The 20,203-nt window shown below is 39.0% G+C and overlaps 6 protein-coding genes across 6 annotated transcripts; 3 read left to right on the top strand and 3 right to left on the bottom strand.

The window, feature by feature from the left end:
• Nucleotides 1–1,225: 1,225 nt before the first annotated feature.
• Nucleotides 1,226–1,610, top strand: KVR01_001394 (uncharacterized protein; the record flags this gene model as incomplete). The annotated part of the gene is made up of 2 exons (XM_044792265.1): nt 1,226–1,477; nt 1,563–1,610. 2 exons carry the CDS (start codon nt 1,226–1,228, stop codon nt 1,608–1,610), a joined length of 300 nt encoding a protein of 99 aa, XP_044649349.1.
• Nucleotides 1,611–2,542: 932 nt separating this feature from the next.
• On the bottom strand, nt 2,543–3,701 carry KVR01_001621 (uncharacterized protein; the record flags this gene model as incomplete). The annotated part of the gene is made up of 4 exons (XM_044793979.1): nt 3,350–3,701; nt 2,997–3,266; nt 2,689–2,937; nt 2,543–2,620 (listed from the first exon to the last, which is right to left on the bottom strand). The coding sequence occupies exons 1-4, from the start codon at nt 3,371–3,373 to the stop codon at nt 2,543–2,545; spliced, it is 621 nt and encodes a 206-aa protein (XP_044649576.1). The 5' UTR covers nt 3,374–3,701.
• A 151-nt stretch (nt 3,702–3,852) lies between these two features.
• Nucleotides 3,853–6,102, top strand: KVR01_001718 (uncharacterized protein). The gene is made up of 4 exons (XM_044787208.1): nt 3,853–4,975; nt 5,057–5,243; nt 5,335–5,436; nt 5,512–6,102. Exons 1-4 carry the CDS (start codon nt 3,953–3,955, stop codon nt 5,628–5,630), a joined length of 1,431 nt encoding a protein of 476 aa, XP_044649673.1. The 5' UTR covers nt 3,853–3,952; the 3' UTR covers nt 5,631–6,102.
• A 339-nt stretch (nt 6,103–6,441) lies between these two features.
• Nucleotides 6,442–10,616, top strand: KVR01_001327 (uncharacterized protein). The gene is made up of 5 exons (XM_044783610.1): nt 6,442–7,421; nt 7,495–7,697; nt 7,783–8,231; nt 8,334–8,494; nt 8,595–10,616. The coding sequence occupies exons 1-5, from the start codon at nt 7,015–7,017 to the stop codon at nt 8,914–8,916; spliced, it is 1,542 nt and encodes a 513-aa protein (XP_044649282.1). The 5' UTR covers nt 6,442–7,014; the 3' UTR covers nt 8,917–10,616.
• Nucleotides 9,291–10,118, bottom strand: KVR01_001231 (uncharacterized protein; the record flags this gene model as incomplete). The annotated part of the gene is made up of 1 exon (XM_044787966.1): nt 9,291–10,118. One exon carries the CDS (start codon nt 10,116–10,118, stop codon nt 9,291–9,293), a length of 828 nt encoding a protein of 275 aa, XP_044649186.1.
• An 8,718-nt stretch (nt 10,617–19,334) lies between the features above and the next one.
• KVR01_001106 (uncharacterized protein) lies at nt 19,335–20,027 on the bottom strand (the record flags this gene model as incomplete). Its single annotated transcript, XM_044794072.1, has 2 exons — nt 19,335–19,548; nt 19,624–20,027. 2 exons carry the CDS (start codon nt 20,025–20,027, stop codon nt 19,335–19,337), a joined length of 618 nt encoding a protein of 205 aa, XP_044649061.1.
• Nucleotides 20,028–20,203: the final 176 nt, after the last annotated feature.

Here is a 20,203-nt window from a genome sequence, read left to right as displayed (position 1 = left end):
ACGAGCGGGCAGGGGTCTGGGGTCCGGGGTGGTCGGCCAATTTAGAGTACCGAATTCTGACAGACTTGGGCTGGGTGCGTGGCTGCCGTCATTGAGGGAGCCCCAGATTGCCACCAGGGGGCCCGGGCCCGTCGCAAAGCTACGATTGGCTGGGTGCGGATGCGCCCCACAGGGATCTGGTCGACGTTGAACTGCACGCTATTCTCCCATGTCCTATGATGCATGGCCGTGCAATCTCGGCCCCTCCCCTGTCAGGCACAGCACATGTTGCCATGGACCAGGACCACCACTGACGTCTGCCCTCGGGCCAAAATCAACAACGTCCAGGCTGCCAGGCAGTATTTCGACCTTCGACCTTCGACCTTGTGGCGGTGGACTGTGTCATCCTTGTGCTCGCGGCTGCCATTGGCCTCTACTCCTGCGCATATGCCGATCCTGCCTGGGCTGCGTGGCGCATCAACGACGACTTATACCAGCCCCTGCCATTATACTGACTGTGGTTCTCTGGCACCTTTCCCCTGGCCCGACGCCCGCCTCGAGCCCGCGGCTGCGCGACTGCGTGGTATGGTATGGCTTGGCGTTCATCGCCGTCATTGTCGTCCAATGCTTCAGTGCCTCTCGGCGGCCCATATCCCAGTCCAGGTTCTTGTTGGTCTTGCCGGGGTGCCCCAGATGCCCCGGGCTCGCACGGAGGAGGTCTTGATGCCTCTCACGGCAGGGCCTCCTCACATCAGACGAACCGGGCCTTGCTGGCCTGCCCGAGTAGCAGAGTGGCAGAGTGGCAGAGTGGCAGAGCAGCAGAGTAGCAGAGCAGCTATCCGTACTCCTTCCCGCCGCATGCCCGCCTTGAGATGCCCGCCTTGAGATGCCCCCTTGGTATCCCCCCCTGAAATGTCCCCTTGTTTGTGTCCACCCTCCCAGAGCAAGATAATCAACACTTAGCGTCCTCTTCCACATGATACATGACGGTCTTGATCCCCTCTGATGTCAGAGGCGCTGCTGTCCCCTAGAGAGACGACGCGTCGACGTAGCCTCTTGGTCCAACCTGCGCGCAAAACCGCCCGGAGGGAGCCCAGGTCCTCGGGTATAAAAGCCACAATACCCTCCTGCATACTCGCTCAGATCCAACTTGCCTCGCTCCTCAGCATCTCAACAACACCTCAAGACTCTTGACCCACCATCATCATCATTATCGTCCCCATACCACCAAAAGAAACAGCCCATCATGCAGTACCTCACCATCGTTGCCACCCTCTTCGCCAGCGTTGCCCTGTCCTCGCCTGTCGAGCTTCAGGAGCGCCAGCTCTACATCCCCTGCTCCGGCCTGTACGGCACCGCCCAGTGCTGCGCTACCGATGTCCTCGGGGTTGCCGACCTGAACTGCGCGGACCCCCCAACCGTCCCGGCCAACGCATCCGACTTCCAGGCCGAGTGCTCCGCCATTGGCCAGCAGGCTCGCTGCTGTGTCCTCCCCATCGTGAGTCTTCCTTCTGTCTCGGCGGGCCTGGCGTCATCGACTTCGGCCCGGCCTCGAGCCCCCATGTGCTAACAGTACGTCGCAGCTTGAGCAAGGCGTCCTCTGCAACACCCCCGCTGGTGTTGTTGACTAATAAGCCAATGGCCGCCTCGGCAGCCCTTCGCACGGTATATTCTTTTGATCATCGAGGCTGGCTGGCCGCAAGGCCTCGGAGGCTCTGAGAGAGACGGTGTACGTGTAGGCGCAAGGTAAAGCGGAAAATCTGTACAGTTGGACATTGACCAGTACAGGCTTGGAGGCCTGGGTTGTTAATAGGACGGACTTTGATGTCCATAGTATTACATATCTTGTATACAAGTGTAGTTATGTTATAAACTTTGTTTTTCAGACAGATTTGTGCCGTCAAGAACCGAGTACACCTAGGCATTTTTGAAACTAAGCACCCTTGTTACTGCAACAAGACTAGTGGACCCATGACCAAGTATTTGTGCACGTAAATACCAAGGTACCTAGGCATCAAAGTGTGTGTAAATAATCAGGAATATGCGCATATGCGTGGAGAGACTGCGGTATAGATTCATGTAGCTAGGCTGGTATTCTTATTCTTGCTACCTACTTAAGCAGGTAGTTCAAGCAATTGACTTTGGAATGTTGTATGGGCATAGGATCATCACACTGCTGAACTGGATTTTGGGGTTATCGAAACCACTAACTAGGTGCAGAATCCCATTAATTGAAGTCATTGGTGTCTATTAAACCAAGTAATTTCGGCCAGTCATTAACAAGATAACGAGATTCCCAAGCATTCAACGTGGAACTTGTTGTGTCACAACATCTCATTATTAGTTTGAGTAACAGACCGCAACCACTCTTAAAACATGCATACTGCCTGCCTAGGTACCTAGGTAGCTACCCAGGTAGCTAGTATTACGAGGGCACAGCTGCATGCACAATAATAAGCAGTGTCCACCATTGTCTGCAAAGCGTCACCGATCAGTTGCGACAGGCCTACGAGTCAAATGGTTCACCATTCAAATATATTTACAAGCATGGTAAGTCCACGTCTCACAGCCCGTCGGCCAGCATGGCATCAATTAGCTGCACATGCCTGTCTGCATTTGTTGTGCTCCATTCTGTCTCGTACTATTCCATGTGATGTCAGTACTATTCGACAGCAGCAGCGGGGGCTGGAGGATGGAATCAAAACTGACGTTGAGCCCATAGGGCCAGATGTGGCCACCTCCGCAGTTGATCTTGGCGCTGGAGCCGTCCCAGGACCTCAAGAGTGGCGTTGCCGTGGCCCAGTCATTGGCCGCACACTTGGTGTCGAAGGCTGCAGTCTGACCGATGCCCAGGGTGTGGGAGATCTCGTGCATGGCTGTGCGTTCAGTCATGTAGGACCTGTTGGACCCGAAGCGTATGTTGCCGTTGTAGTTGCCGTCGGCGGTGGCGACACTCGGCTGTTTGGGCGGTGGGAGTCAGCGGTTCGGCCATCGACATGGACGTGGGCAGCACTCACCTCGTACTGTATCGTCAGCCTCTTGGTGGCGTCGGAAAACCTGGCGTAGCGGGCAACAGCAAGCCTCATGGCAGCCTCGATCTTGGCGTAGGCGTCGGCCTGGTCCGTGGTAGGGTTTGCGGCCTTCTGCAAGGTCCAGGTGATGGCAGCGGAGGTCGTAGAAGCCAGGGCCAGGAGGCCGGTGAGGACGTGGAAACGCATCTTGGCTCTGTCTGTGTGTGTGTGTGTGTGTCTGTCGAATGTTGGGGTTATCGGGAGCAGACCTGGGCTCTATGGTGGGTCAGGCCGAGAAGTAAAAGATGAAGAAAGGGGGGGGCTGAAGACGCTGTATATATAGATGCGAGTCTATCTACCTGTCTACCTGTATACATATTCATATAATACAATACACCCGCGGCTGCCCAGTGGCTATATGTGTAAGAAATATACCATGTAGTACAGCGGTGTCGTCGAGCAGCGGAGAGGTGGGCTCCGCAAATTGGCCGTGGTCTTGGGTGTCATTGAAGCAAAAGGGGGCGGGCGGTGGACTGCAGAAGCCAAGAGGTGGTGATATGTTGGGGATATAGTGCTCGACTCGAGGCCTGCCGCTTTGGGCTCTTGGCCGTGCTTCCGATTGGGAACCCACCCCGGCCCCCTCTGGACTGTCGGGGTGCGACCGGGGAAGCCGGCACCGGGTTCAAAAGCCTGGCTGGCCATGGCCATGGCCATGTCAGTACTTAAGTACGTAGTACTCCGTACAGAGGTACGTACATCCGATTGAGCATGGCCGATAAGGGCCGCCCGGATGATAAGATAAGCTTAAAGCAACGTCACAGCGGCCGGGAGCCGACGGGCTCAGCACGGGCCTCAGCACGGGCCCGGGACGCGTCCTGGCGTCGTGTGCACCGCACATGCCGTATATGTCGTGCATGCCGTACCAGCCGCATGTGCACGCCCAGAGCCATCTCATCTGAGACATGAACATGACGGGCCGACCGACCGCGTGGGCCACCACCGCCTGCCGGGCACGATGGTGTGCCCGCGTGCAGGCCCTCGTGCAGGCCCGCCGGCTGGGCACAACAGCACGGCGCACCACCGACGGCGTGTTTCGAGGCCTGACGGACGGCAGGCTCCCGACGCCGTGGATCGAGGCCTTCCGCCAGCAGCAGAAGCAGCAGGGGCAGGGGCAGCAGCAGCAGCAGCAAGAGGCGGCCCCCCAGCAGCGCGACCTCAGCCCCAGGAGGATGAGCGACAGCTACCACCGCGTGGTGCTGCCGCTGGGCCGCGACCCGTGGCTGTCGGACACGTACATCAACTCGTCGGGCCACATCCGGCTGGGCACCATCTTCATGGACCTGGACGCCCTCTCCGGGGTCATCGTCTACAAGCACACCGGGCCCGGCGTCACCACCGTCACCGCCGCCCTGGACCGCATCACCATCGCCCACCCGCTGACCGACATCTGCGACCTCGAGTACTCGGGCCAGGTCACGTATGCCTCGGGCCGGAGCAGCGTCGAGATCACCTGCCGCGTCGCCCGCGCCCGCCCCGAGGGCGACCCCGCCCGCCCCGAGGACGAGCTGCTGACGTGCACCTTCACCATGGTCGCCCTCGACCCGGCCTCCAAGAAGCCCGTCAGCATCCCCGCCCTCGTCTGCGACTCCCCCCGCGAGGAGGCCCTCTTCCGCGCCGGCGAGGCCAAGTCCCTGGCCAAGAAGAAGATGAGCAGGACCTCCCTGCTGGCCACCGAGCCCGACGACCCCGAGTCCGCCCTCATCCACGCCATCTGGCTCCGCCAGCTGCGCTACCACGACCCCAACGACCCCCTCCGCCAGCCCGCCAACGTCGTCCCCATGAGCTCCACCCAGCTGTCCACCGCCGCCATCATGCAGCCCCAGTACCGCAACAGGCACCAGACCATGATCTTTGGCGGCTTCCACCTGAAGCAGACCTTTGAGCTGGCCTTTTGCTGTGCCGCCAGCTTCGCCCATGCCCGCCCCGTATGTCCGTCCCACCACCGCCCCGTCCGCCCCGTCCGCCGCGGGCCCCCGCGCGAGCCCCTTGCTGACCCGCCGCCGCAGACCTTCATCAGTGCCGACCCTTGTACCTTCCGGAACCCCGTCCCGGTGGGCAGCGTCCTGTACCTTCGCGCAACCGTTGCCTATACCGACCCCCCGCTGCTCGAAGAGGGCGGCAGTGAGCCACAGCACAGGGATCCAGAGAAGCCCGTCACGCGAGTGCACGTGAGGGTTGACAGCAAGGTCAGAGGTATGTCGTGGGGCCCCCACCCATAAATAAGCTGCGTCCCTTGGGGGACAGACTGCTGACTCGCACGCGCGCGCGTGTGTGTGGGAGCTAGATGTTGAGCACGACACCACCACCAAGCCGACAGGGCAGTTCAACTACACCTTCTCGGTGCCAAAGGACGTCAAGGTGATGCCACACACCTACCAGGAGTACAGTAAGCACCCCTGGCACCGGCCTCGGGACCCACGGACCCACCCCGGCACACAGGCTAACACTTGAACCCCGCCAGTGATGTACATTGATGCGAGGCGGAGGGTCAAGCTCGGGGACATCCAGTCCCGCCAGGAGCGCAGCAACTCGACACAGGAACAAAGGCAGCTGGCCGAGGACGCCAACCTCACTGAATAATCAGGGGCGCCTACCTAGGTACACACGACGTGTCCCTTGCCGCCAGGCTGGGTCCTTTGTACACAAGTAGCCAGGCGATGAATGAGACGCGGGGTTGGGATCGGATTCAGGAGACGCAAAACCCAGGACGCTACCAGGGGCCAGCTGAGATGGGATTGTAATTGATAATTGTCCTATCGATAGGTTCGACCCTGTTTTGTCTCCCTGTGCATGATATCAATCTACACGCTCGAGGGCCATAGTGCCGGGGTACACCGTACGGGGGGGGGGACAACCAGAATACCGCGGCACAGCTGATGCCACACCCGTACGACCCGTCAGGGATTCGTACGGTGCGAAAGACACCAAAAAAGGAGGGAAATGGTCGAGGAGGAAAAAAGAAGAAGAAAAGAAGAAAAAGAACACAGTCGGGGGCCCCCATGCAGCCGGGCAGCCATGCAGCCAAGCAGCCAAGCAGCCAAGCAGCCAAGCAAAAGACACAGAAGCTCCCGCAATGCTTATCTCGACCCCCTGCAGGTGTGCTGCGCCGCACAATATACAATATACACTATACAACATACAACATACAATATACAACTCGAATATACACAGACCATCATGGAGCTATAGTAGTGTCCCGAGCACAGCATGCATGTTCGCATCAACCTGCATTCATCACACCTGCACCTTTTCTGGTGCCCGCATCCCTCAGACCCGAGCATGTCGCCAGGCCTGCAGGCTCGGTCTCAATCTCAACCCCGGTCCCAGTCCCGGTCCCACTCCCAGTCCAGTCCCTGGCGGACCCAGATATTGAAAATTTCGAGTGCTAGGGCTTGCGGCCACCACCGGGGCACCATACGTACTCCGTACATGTCCTGTCCTGCCTGCCTGCCCGCTCGTCTGGCCTGACCCTGTTGCAAGTCCCAGGTCATTTCGCCGCCACTGTGGGGCTCGCCTACATTACACACAGCCCTTGTCGTCACACCAGTCCATTATCAGCCCTACTACCAAGTGAGTATTTTACCTCGAGGACCCGAGGCACGCAGGCACATCCCCCCACCCCCCTGCACTGCATGTCTTGCTGTAGGTGTGCCGGTATCCATCCATCCACCTACCTATCTACCTATCTATCTATCTACCTGTTGCATGGCGTAAGCGTTGTTTAAAAGCAGCCCGTGTTTCCGGCTCTTCACCGAGCCTCCCTGCTGTGATTTGGAACAATGTCTCGTCCTCGTCCTCGTCCTCGTCTCCCTCACGCCCACGCCACGCTTTCGTCCCCGTCTCTGTGATCCCACCCGGCCCCGGCGGCGGCAGCAGCAGCAGCAGCAACACTACGGAACCAGTCTTTCCATCCATCCTTGTCTGCGGCCTGCCAGATAGATCATCATGGCCTCCACACCCGCACATGCTCCCACACAGCCACCGCCCCTGGCTGAGAAGGAGCTATCCGACATCGAGAAGGCGGCCCCTCCCAGCCCCGGAAACACCTCTCTCGAGGACGCCACCCTCGCCGCGCTGTCGCGTGTCAAGACTGCCGACGAGCATCATCCCATTCACTGTGCGTCGTCTTCTTTTCCCTGCCTCGGCAGGCATCGCTGAGCACAGGTCCACAGGGAGCTCGACAAAGAAGTGGTTCATCATCTTCTGGTACTGCCTCCTGCAGGCGTTTGTCACCCTGACCACCACCACATACGTGTCGGCCGAGTTCCTGGTCCAGGAGACTTATGGCGGCAGCACCCAGGTCATTGCCCTGGGCCAGTCCATGTTTATCATTGGCACTGCCGTTGGCCCTGCCTTTCTCGGGCCTCTGTCGTATGTGTTGCGTCCATCTTCCGCCGCGCCGCCGCACCGCCGCACCGCCGCACCACTGACCCTTGCCATCTAGGGACATCAACGGCCGGAAATGGGTCTACGTCGGAGCCATCTTCGTCTATGCCATCCTGAACATTGGCTGTGCCAAGGCCCTGAACCTGCCCATGCTGATCATCTTCCAGTTCCTGTGTGGCGCTGCCGGCAGTGTTGCCCTGTGTAATGTCGCCGGCACCATCGCCGACCTCTTTGGCGACTCGGATGGTGCTGGCCAGCCCAGTAAGGACCTTCTTGTGGACTTCTTGTGGAATCCCCTTATCCCCTTGCCCGCTGCCTCCATGGCGCTGACTCGGATGTCCCATAGTGGCCCTGTTCGTCGCCTCCGCCAACTCCGGCCCTTCCATCGGCTCGCCTGTCGGGGAATGGATAGCCGAGAACCCAAACATGGGCCTCCCGTGGGTCTTCTGGATCAATGTCATCATCGGTGCTGCTTTCGCCCTGGGCATGTGCTTCCTGCCCGAGACCCTGCCACGGACCGTCATCGCGAGGGCCGTCAGGAAACAGCGGTCCGCCGACCCCCAAGAAGTCGCAATCGCAGAGAAGATCGACGTCCTGAAAGAGATGAGGTTCGTCACCACCATGGCCCTGAAGATCATGGTCACCGAGCCCATCGTGCTGTTTCTTGGGCTGTACAACGGCTTCGCCTACGGCCTTCTCTTCCTGTACCTGGACGGCGTATTCGACGTCTTTGTGTACAACAATGGGTTGAGCTTCATCGGGGCAGATCTCACGTATCTGAACTTCATAGTCGGCGTAAGTGCAACCCCCCGCTCAAACTACGGCACCGGAGGGTTTCAGGTTGGGGCCGCTGGCTATATACGCAAGCTTGCTGATGCTGGATATATATATATATAGGTCACCATCATGTTCTGTATCGTGCCCCTGCAGACATACCTCTATAGGAGAGACAGGCTCAGCCATGGCACCAACCGGCCCGAAGCTCGCTTTCTCACCTCCCTCGTCGGCGTCTGGGGCTTCCCCATCTCATTACTGTGGTTCGCCTTCACTGACGATGGGTAAGTCCACCTGCTGAGGCCGGGTGTTCAAGCCAGCTACCTGACCTGGCGCCCGGGTCGCCTACGCTGCAGGTTTTGCTGACAAGTATGTTCCGTCTAGGTCCGTGAGCTTCTGGTCACCTGTCGTGGCTGGCGGCCTCTTGGCCGTGTGTGACCCCCTGCTCTGGCTGGCCATGTTGAACTACCTGACGGACTCTTACCCGAGCGTTGCCGCCTCAGCTGTCGCTGCGTTCTTGATCCCGTCGTTTCTCATCGCCGCAGGTCTTGCGCACGCCGGCATCGCCATGTTCGAGAACATGACGACCAAGTGGGCCATGGCAACGCTGGGTTTCATCTCGTTCGGCCTGGTTGCCCTGGTCTACGTCCTGTTCTTCTTCGGCCCTCGCATCAGGGCCAGGTCCAGGCTTGCTCGGAAGTCATAGCTGGGCCAACGCGCACACAGCATGTGACGAAGCCGCCGCGGCGCACCAGGCGGGACTCGTCATGTCAAGACATGAGCGGTGCGTTGGCTATGACGCCTTGGTGCCGGAATAGACAAATAGCAGCGTTCTATGACATGCCCTTGGCGTCAACCTTTTCGGCGGGCTTTTGAGGTGCTGGGTAGGTAACTTGCTGCGCATGTCCGTGGGATGGATGTGAGTTCCCGTGCTGTCCACTGGTGCTGATTGTCAAGACTGCATTGCCACGCTCGTCAGACTGATCACGCAGACAGGCATGCCCTGGTACCCACAAACTAAACTACCCGGGCTTGGAAAACAATGACATTATAGTATTTCTCTGGTGCTCGCAGGACGGTCTAGGCTCCGAACAGATGCCCTTGGTCGGTCGCCATACCCTCAACCATTTTCGGGAGCAGCAAGTCGTTAAAGGCCCAGAGTATGGTCGTAAACTGGGCCGAAAACGCCGCCCCCGTCCACCAAGTTGCACGATGGCCTTGCAGGGCGTACTGGGCCTGGACAAATCCGGCCTGGATCTCATCGGCGTCGACACGCATGTGCGTTGGGCCATGGTCCTCGAGCCTCGCAAATTGGACGGCCTCGTCGGTGGCGGCCAGGACTCCGCTTTCTACCATCTTACCAAACCCGTCAAGCACGAGACCTTGTGCTCCGTCAGCGTCCAGGCCAGCGTCGGTGTGAACGATGATGCGGAAAAGGTTACTTCCCTGGCCGAAATCGTCGAACCGAGCGTTGAAAGGCGGTAGGGGAAGTGCCGTCCAGTTTGACGGTTCCGCAGCGGTGGGCATGTTGGTCAGGGACTGGTTTACAACTAGCGACGGATGCCTTACCGCCCCGACGTAGACCACCGAGCTTTGGAACTTGGAGAAGACGGCGGACTCGCTCGCGTCTAGATCAAAGGGCCTCATGTTCTCGGCACTTGGCTCGATGGCAAGCAGAAGCCGCTGGGCTTTGATCCGCTTCCTGGCTCCACCTGCGCCCTCCACCGTCATCGTAACGCCTGAACCATCGCCACGCTGACAAGAGACCACGGTGCTGGAATAGAGCACGTCCTGGCCCAGCAGGCCGCCGATCTTCAGGTACAGCTCATGGTTGTCACCGGACACCGGAACCACGTTGCTCGTCTCACCGAAAAACGTACCCGTCAACGGTGCTCCTATGGCCTGCATCACGTACATCGTGACAGTATTCATGATTTCGCCGACACCCATACCCGTCAGTTCGAAAAGCCGCGGTACGGCCGCCGATATATTGTACTTGTCAACAAAGTCTCTGAATATCAATGTCAAGTCCTCTGGGATGCTGCCCGGCAGTGGGAAATTAAAAAAGCCTGGTATGAGCAGGTCCTCATATCGCTTGCAGATTTCATGGTACATTTTGATGGCGGCGAGCGCTTCAGTGCTGGTAGGAGCAACGTAGTTGTCCAGGGCGCGGCCAGTTGTGAAGTCGACGTACTTGGTAGCAAGGGGTGTCTGCGGCTTTGCCATGACGGATATATTCATGCGTCCAGTGACGAAGTCGACGGTATTCTTATAGGTAGTCCAAGCTTGGACCCCGATATTGATTGGCTGCCCGGTGAGGGGGTCACGATACGTCTTTGTATGCCCACCCTGTGACGCAGTCAGCCCTGTAATAGTCTGCTGCGGATTGCGCTATCCTGGCTCACGAGTACATCTCCTTTCTCCACCAGGACAATCGTCTTTCCCATGTCGCGCAGCTTCACCGCTGCGTGTGCGCCTGAGGCGCCACCGCCCACAATCACCACATCGCGGTTGATTACCTCGGTGGCAGTGTCGTGAACGGCTCCCGCAGCGCCAGTCAGGAGTGCAATGAGCACTGATGAGCGTGCGGTGCGACGCATCACTTGTAGCTGGATGGCTCCCATGCAGAGCGGCTGTACGTACTTGGTCCAGATGTCCTCTGTTGAAGTGAGCGCTTGGGATGGTCCGGGGTAGGGCCTACACAGACAGCCAGCCCAGCCCAGCCCAGCCCAGCTAGGATATATATATATATATATATATATGTATGTATATGTATATTTATACCGACCTCTTTGTACGGAATCAGTATGCTTGGCCTCTGTCATAAAGTGGTATTGTGGAATGAGGGGCTTGCATACATGATTTCCGATGACTGTCAACCCATTGGTCTCTCGTTGCAGCAAGGAACTGTTGGTTTCACCGGTAAGCAGCCCAGACCGCAAAGATAAATCCTCCGAGGTTGAACCAACCGGCAGATATCATACAGCTATAACCACTTCCGGTAAAATAAGCCCCTCCTAGGCCTTATATAATGTTTAATGTTGCGTGATATTGCGCCCACCACTTAGGTATAGTTAGTATATTTAGATTAAGAATTAATATATTAAATATATATTAAAAAGAAGTTAAGAATTAAAGTTTATAATATAAATATATAATTATAAGTATTTCTTATAATATATAAAAAGTTTTTTAATATTAATTTTATAAAATAATATAATTAAAATAATTAAAATAAATAAAATAAATAAAATAAATAAAATAAATAAAATAAATAAAATAAATAAAATAAATAAAATAAATAAAATAAATAAAATAAATAAAATAAATAAAATAAATAAATTATTATAAAAATATAAACTTATATATTTAAATTATATAAATATTTTAAAAATTATAATAAATTTAATTAAAATTATATTATAAAAATATTATTATATAATTCTTTATATTTTAAATAAAATAAATTAAAAATAAATTTAATATATAAAATTATATATTTTAAAAATTATTATTAAATTAAAAGAAATAATTAAAATATTAAAAATAAATATATTTTATTTAAATTAAAAATTTTAATTTAATATAATTTAAAGTTTTTTAAGTTTTAAATTATTTTATTTTTATAAATTAAAACTTTATATATTTTAAAGTTAAATTTAAAATTATTATAATATATTTTTAATTTAATTTAAAATATAATATTTATATTTTAAAAATATATTAATTATTTTAAATAATAATACTTTTTAAAAATAATAATACTTTTTAAAAATAATAATAATATATTTTATATAATTATAAATTTAATTATTTATATATTATTAAAATTATAAATTTATATAATAAAGTATAATTATTATATTTAAAAATAATATTTTAATTTAATAAATTATATAAATTATTTATATTTTTTAATTTTATTATTAAATTAAAAATAAATATTTATAATTTTAAAAAAATAAAAATATTTTTAAAAATTAATTTAATTAAATTTATTATATAATTTAAATATAAATTAATTAATATAAATAAAATAAAGTTATTATTTTTAATTAAAAATATATATAAATTTTAATTTTATTTAAATAAATATTTATTTAATAAATTTAAAAGATTATTAATTTTATAAATAAAATTATTTAAAAATAGTTATTTAAATTATTATATTTTAAATTAAAATATAATAAAATAAAATAATTATACTTTATTATTATATATAATATTAAGTTTATAATTTTAATAATTTTAATAATTTTATTATAAATAAAAAATAATTATATAAAATAAATTTTATTTTTTAAAACTTATTAATATTTAAAATAATTAATATATTTTAAAAGCTTTTAAATTATAAATTTAATTTAAAATATATTAAAATTTATAAAACTTTATATTTAAATTTAAAAGTTTTAATTTAATATTTATATTTATAAACTATTTATATTTTTTAATTCTATTATTAAATTAAAAATAAAATAATTAGAGTTTTAAAAATAAAATATAATATATTTTTAAAAATTAATTTAATTAAATTTATTATATAAAACTTTTATAATAACTTTATAATTTATTATATTTATAATACTACCTATTATTAAAAATACCTTTTATATTAATATACTAGGCTATACTAATTTAAGCTAGTACTATTAACCTTAATATAAACTAATCTATTAAAAGTTAAAACTATTATAAACTATAAGCTACTAACCTAATTTTAATACTATTAAGCACTATATATAATATTATTATATAACTTAAATATAAATATAAGTTAATTAAAATAAATAAAAATAAAAACTATTATTCCTTTAAAAGTTTTAACTCTACTTAAATAAATACCTATTTAAAAACTTAAAAATAAATAAAACTACTTAAAAGCAATTATTTAATTAAACTAAAAATAATTAAATAAAATAACTATACTTTATTATTTAAATTTATAATTCTAATAACTTATAAATAAAAGAAATAGCTATTAATAACTAAATTTATAATTATATAAAAGTAAACCTTTATTTTAAAAAAGTTATTAATATTTAAAATAATTAATATATTTTTAAAAATTAAAAATTATAAATTTAATTTAAAAAATTAAAATTTATAAAATTTTAAATTTAAACTTAAAAGTTTCCTTTTAAATTTAATTTTTAAAAATATATAAAAGCTTAAAAAAGTTTAAATAAAATTAAAAATTAAATAAAGTTATAATAATATAATATAATTAAATAAAAATTAATTATAAAATTATAATTATAAATTTTTAACCTTATATTTAAAAGAAATATTTATATTTATAAAAATAAAAGTATTTATAAAGTTTTTAAAAGTTTTAATTAAATTAAAATTAATTAAAACTTTTAATTATAAATCCGTTAATTTTATATTTAAAAATTAATAAATTATATTATAAATTTAATAATTAATTTTATATAATTTTATAAAATTAATAAATAAATATCTATTTAAATAAAATTAAAGTTTTAATAAAATAATAATAATAATTTTATTTATATTTATATTTAAATTAAATAATAAATTAATATTTTTATATAATATATATTATTATTTATTTAAATAATTTATAAATAAATTATAATAAAAAATATAAATTAAAATATAATTTTTAATAATATATAATTTTATATATATTATTATTAATTATTATTTTATTTTATTTTAATATTAAATTATTATATAATTTTATTTATAAAATATAAAATTTAATTTTTATAAAATTAAAATATTAAAAAATATTATTTTTAATTTTTATAAATAAAATTATATAATAATTTAATATTAAAATAAAATTATATAATAATTTAATATTAAAATAAAATTATATAATAATTTAATATTAAAATAAATTATATTATTATTTAAATTTTTAAACTTTTATTTTATAATATTATTTGATTTAAAATATAAAATTAAAATTTATAATTATAAAATTTTAATTAAACTTTATTTAAATTTTTATTTAAATTTTTAAATTTTTATTTAAATTTTTAAATTTTTATTTAAATCTTTTAATTTTTTTATTTTTAAAAATTAAAGCCTTATATTAAACTAATATTTATATATTTAATAAATTAATTTATATACTTAATATTTTTTATTTATTTAATATTTACTTTTTTAATAACTTTTTTATATTTATAAATACTTTTAAATTAATATTAAAAACTTTATAAAATAATCTTTTTTAATTTTTAATATTTAAAGTATAAACTTTTTTATAACTTTTATTTTTATTTTTTAATAACTTTTTAATATATTTTTAACTCTTTAATATATCTTTTAATTTATATATTTTTAAATATATTTAAATATTAATTAAATATTATAAAGTTAAAAGTTTAAAAGTTTAAAAGTTAAGAGGTATTAAAAATTAAAAAGAGTATAATTTTTACTTTTATATTTTTACTTTTAATTTTTAATATTTAATTAATACTTAAATATTTAATTAATATTTAAATATATTTAAAGGTATATAAATTAAAATATATATTAAAAGTTATTAGAAAATAAAGATAAAAAGTATTAAAAGTATTAAAAAGTTTAAAAAGTTTATATTTTAAATATTAAAATTTAAAATTTTTTAATTAAATATATAGTTTTTTATAAACTTTATATATAAAAACTAATATTAAATATATAAAAGAAAATATAAAATATATAAATTAATTTATTAAATATATAAATATTAATTTTTTATATTTTTTTAATTTAAATTTAAAATATTTATAAATTTTAATATATTTTAAATTAAATTTATAATTTTTAACTTTTTAAAAGTATATTAATTATTTTAAATATTAATACTTTTTTAAAAATAGAAATTTATTTTTATATAATTATAAATTTAATTATTAATAATAATTATTTTTATTTATAAATTATTAAAATTATAAATTTAAATAGAAATATAATTATTTTATTTAATTATTTTTAATTTAATAAATTTAATAATTATTTTTAAATTATTTAATTTATAAAGTTAATAAATAAATATTTATTTAAATAAAATTAAAACTTTTAAAAATAATAATTTTATTTTTATTTATATTAATTAATTTAAAAGTTTAAATTTTATAATAATTTTATATATAATATTTAATAATATTAAAATTAAATAATTTATAATTTATAATAATTTTAATTTTTAATAAATTAATAATATTAATTTAAATTAATTAAATAAAATTTAATATAAATTATTTATATTTTTTAATTTTATTATTAAGTTAAAAATAAATAATTAAGGTTTTAAAAATAAAATATAATATATCTTTTAAAGATTAATTTAATTAAGTTTATTATATAAAACTTTTATAATAACTTTATAATTTATTATTATTATTTATATATTATTTATTATTAAAAATACCTTTTATATTAATATATTAAATTATATTAATTTAAGTTAATATTATTAGCCTTAATATAAATTAGTTTATTAAAAGTTAAAGTTATTATAAACTATAAGTTATTTAGTTTAATATTAATAAGTATTATATATAGATATTAAATTTACTATATAATTTAAATATAAATATAAATTAGTTAAAATAAGTAAAAATAAAGCTACTATTCTTCTAACTAAAGTTCTAACTTTACTTTATAAATAAATATCTATTTATTAACTTTTTTATATTATAAATAAAACTATTTAAAAGTAATTACTTAATTAATCTATTAAATTAAGAGATAATCTTTAAATAAAGTAACTATACTTTATTACTATATATAATATTTAAGTTTATAATTTTAATAACTTATAAATAAAAAAGAAATAATTATTAATAATTAAATTTATAATTATATAAAAATAGATTTTTACTTTAAAAAAGTTATTAATATTTAAAATAGTTAATATATTTTTAAAAGTTAAGAAATTATAAACTTAATTTAAAGGAAATTAAAATTTATAAGAATTTTAAATTTAAGTTTAAAGGTTTTAATTTAATATTTATATTTATAAAAATAAAAGTATTTATATAGTTTAAAAGAGGTTTAAATTAAATTAGATTAAATTATAATAAAAATTAATTAAAAATTAATTAAAAATTATAATTATAGGTTTTTTAACCTTATATTAAAAAGGAATATAATTTAATATATTAATATAAATTATTTATATTTTTTAATTTTATTATTAAATTAAAAATAAATAATTAAAGTTTTAAAAATAAAATATAATATATTTTTAAAAATTAATTTAATTAAATTTATTATATAAAACTTTTATAATAATTTTATAATTTATTATTACTATTTATAATATTATTTATTATTAAAAGATATTTTTATATTAATATATTAAATTATATTTAATTAGTTTAAATTAATATATTAAAAGTTAAAACTATTAAAATATAAGTTATTTAGTTTTAATATTATTAAATATTATATATAAAATTATTATATAATTTAAATAAATATAAGTTAGTTAAAATAAATAAAAATAAAACTATTATTCCTTTAATTAAAGTTTTAACTCTACTTTATAAATAAATATTTATTTATTTACTTTATTATATTATAAATAAAATTATTTAAAAGTAGTTATTTAACTTATTATATTTATTATTATAGTTAAATATTTATTATTAAAAGAATTTTAAAGTATATTAACTTATTAAATTAAAATATAATTAAATAAAGTAATTATATTTTATTATTACTTTAAGTTTATAGTTTTAATAAATTATAAATAAAAAGAAATAATTATTAATAATTAAGTTTATAATTATATAAAAATAGATTTTATTTTTAAAAAAGTTATTATTTAAAATAGTTAATATATTTTAAAAATTAAAGGATTTTAAATTTAATTTAAAGTAAATTAAAATTTATAAGAATTTTAAATTTAAATTTAAAGGTTTTAATTTAAATTTAATTTATTTAAAAATTATTAAATAAACTTAAAAGAATTAAATAAAATTAAAATTAAATTATAATATAATATAATATAATAATTAAATTAAAATTAATTAAAAATTATAATTATAAATCTTTTAATTTTATATTTAAAAAGAATTAATATATTAATATAAAAATATTTTTAATAATAAATAATATTATAAATAATTATAAAATTATTATAAAAACTTTATATAATAAATTTATCTTTTTAATATAAAGTTAAAAACTTATAATTATAATTTTTAATTAATTTTATTTAATTAATTTATTTTATTATAATTTAATTTAATTTTTAATTTAATTTAAACCTTTTAAATTATATAAGTATTTTTATTTTTATAAATATAAATATTAAATTAAAATTTTTAAATTTAAATTTAAAATTTTAGAAATTTTAATTTTTTAAATTAAATTTATAATCTTTTAACTTTTTAAAAATATATTAATTATTTTAAATATTAATAACTTTTCTTTAAAATAAAATTTATTTTTATATAATTATAAACTTAATTATTAATAATTATTTTTTTATTTATAATATTTAAATAAAGTTATTAAAATTATAAATTTAAATATTATATATAGTAATAAAGTATAATTATTTTATTTAAAAGTTATTTTTTAGTTTAATAAGTTATATAATAGGTTAAATAACTACTTTTAAATAGTTTTATTTATAAAGTTAATAAATAAATATTTATTTATAAAGTAGAGTTAAAATCTTTAAAGGAATAATAGCTTTATCTTTATAAGAATAAGCTTATAAGTCTCTCCACTTCAAACCTAGTGAAGATTTTTGTTTCCTATAGGTTATAAGCCCGGGTAGCTCAATCGAATATTTCACGACCCGAAGTATAATTATAAAGGTCTTTTACCCAATGCGGGGTTCATAGGGTTACCCATACGGGGTTTTCTACTCCAATAACCAGAAAGGGCGCGAGTTCGATTCCCCTAACAACTAATTTATAGGAGACATTATATAGCTATATCTAAATTGCAGGGGGCTATAAGAATAAGCTTATAAATCTCTCCACTCCAGACCTAGTAAAGATTTTTATTTCCTATAATCTTTATTTATTTTAATTAACTTATATTTATTTAAGTTATATAGTAAATTTAATATTTATATATAGTATTTATTAATATTAAATTAAGTAGTTTATAATTTATAATAGCTTTAACTTTTAATAAGTTAATAATATTAACTTAAATTAATATAATTTAATATATTAATATAAAAGATCTCTTTTAATAATAAATAGTATTATAAATAATTATAAAGTTATTATAAAAGTTCTATATAATAAACTTAATTAAATTAATTTTTAAAAGATATATTATATTTTATTCTTTTAAAACTTTAACTATTTACTTTTAGTTTAATAATAAAATTAAAAAATATAAATAATCTATATAATAAATTTAATTAAATTAATTTTTAAAAATATATTTTATTTTATTTTTAAAACTTTAATTATTTATTTTTAATTTAATAATAAAATTTAAAATAATATAAATAATTTATTATAATTTTATTTAAAAATAATTATTTTATTTATAAATAATTAAAATATTTTTAATATAAATTAATTATATTTTATTATTATTTTAATAAATAATTTTATTATTTATAAATAAATAAAATTTAATTAAATTAAAAACATCTTTAAAAAAGTTTTAATAATTTTAATTAAATTTAAATTTAAATATCTTAAAATATTAATAAATATAATAAAACTTATTAAATCTATCTCTTAACTATAGTTATATAGTAGGTCTTATATCGGTCTTAAAAAGGTGCTAAGATAACTGTATCTTATTTTATAATAGCACTAGGATCAGCATAGACACCATGGCATGCAAGCCGGAGCCCGTGGCCGGACACATTGTGATTGCAGCACACATGAGTTAGCTATGTAATAAATGTATAGCGGTGAACATTGTCCACCCTATATATCCGCCTAAGATGTGTGTGGGATGCAATGCTGGGATGGATGGGCCAGGGTGGTGCTGACTAAGGCCGGGCCCCCCACGCCAATGTGCAACGGCGAGGGATGAGTGCATGAACAGAACGGGGAGAAGAGCCGCATGGTCGGTGGTCGACGCCGGGTGAACCGTTGCGCCACGGCCAGTCTGCATGGGCAGTCTGCATGGGCAGTCTGCATGGGCAGTCTGCATGGGCAGTCTGCATGGTCAGTCTGTCCACTGGACCAGGTCCCAGCTCGACACGCCGTCTCGCACGATGAGGCGATGCTGGTCGATCCTCCACTCGGCGTACATGGTGCGGACGGCCCTGATGGCCTCCTTGTGCGCAGGCCCCGTGCCCCCCTTGCGGGCGTCTTCGCGGCTGCGCCAGATGCACGTCGCCAGGTTGCGGAGATTCTGGTCGGGCGTGCCGAACCAATACCTGCCAGCGCCGCCGCGGCTGTTAGTCTCTGGTGACGGGGCGGTGGTGAGGGGGCGTGAAAGGACATGTCCGTACTTGAGGAAGCCGCCGCTGGCTGTGGCCTCGGCGTGTGCCGCCTTGTCGAGGTCGCCAAGGTGGCTGTAGTCGATGCCCGACTCATACCGCGACCGGAAGGCGACAATGTACCACGACGTCTCCCTCCACCTGTGGTTGCGGGCTGCTGCCAGCTCCCGCACCCGGCCCACCACCTCGTCCCAGTTGAAGGTGTCTGCGTAGGCTGCCGTCGCGTAGTCCTCCCGCCGGCACCTGAGGCCCAGCAGTGCCTCTGCCAGCAGCTGGTTCTCGGCGTCCAGGGTCTCGAGGTCCAACAGATGGTCTGCCTCGGGGTATGGCGAGGCCACCAGGTATCGCTGGATGCCACCTGCCAGGCCATCAACCACCGCCTTGTCGTCCACGAGGGCCCTCTCCGTCTCGGTCATCTCGACCGTCTGTCGCCTGCGTGACCTGCGGCCCTGTGGCCCTGCGGCCCTGTGGTTCTGTGGTTCTGTGGTTCTGCCGCCGCTGCCTGGAGGAGTAGAGAAGAGAGGTCGTCACCGACACACTGGGCAAGTCGGCTGTGGGCAGGTGCGTGTGTATACGCCTACGGTCCCTGTAA

Source organism: Diaporthe batatas (assembly GCF_019321695.1).
Source record: "Diaporthe batatas strain CRI 302-4 chromosome Unknown Contig00002, whole genome shotgun sequence".
Taxonomy (NCBI): domain Eukaryota; kingdom Fungi; phylum Ascomycota; class Sordariomycetes; order Diaporthales; family Diaporthaceae; genus Diaporthe; species Diaporthe batatas.
Note: the sequence above shows the minus strand (reverse complement) of the source record. Positions and strands in the feature narration are given on the sequence as shown.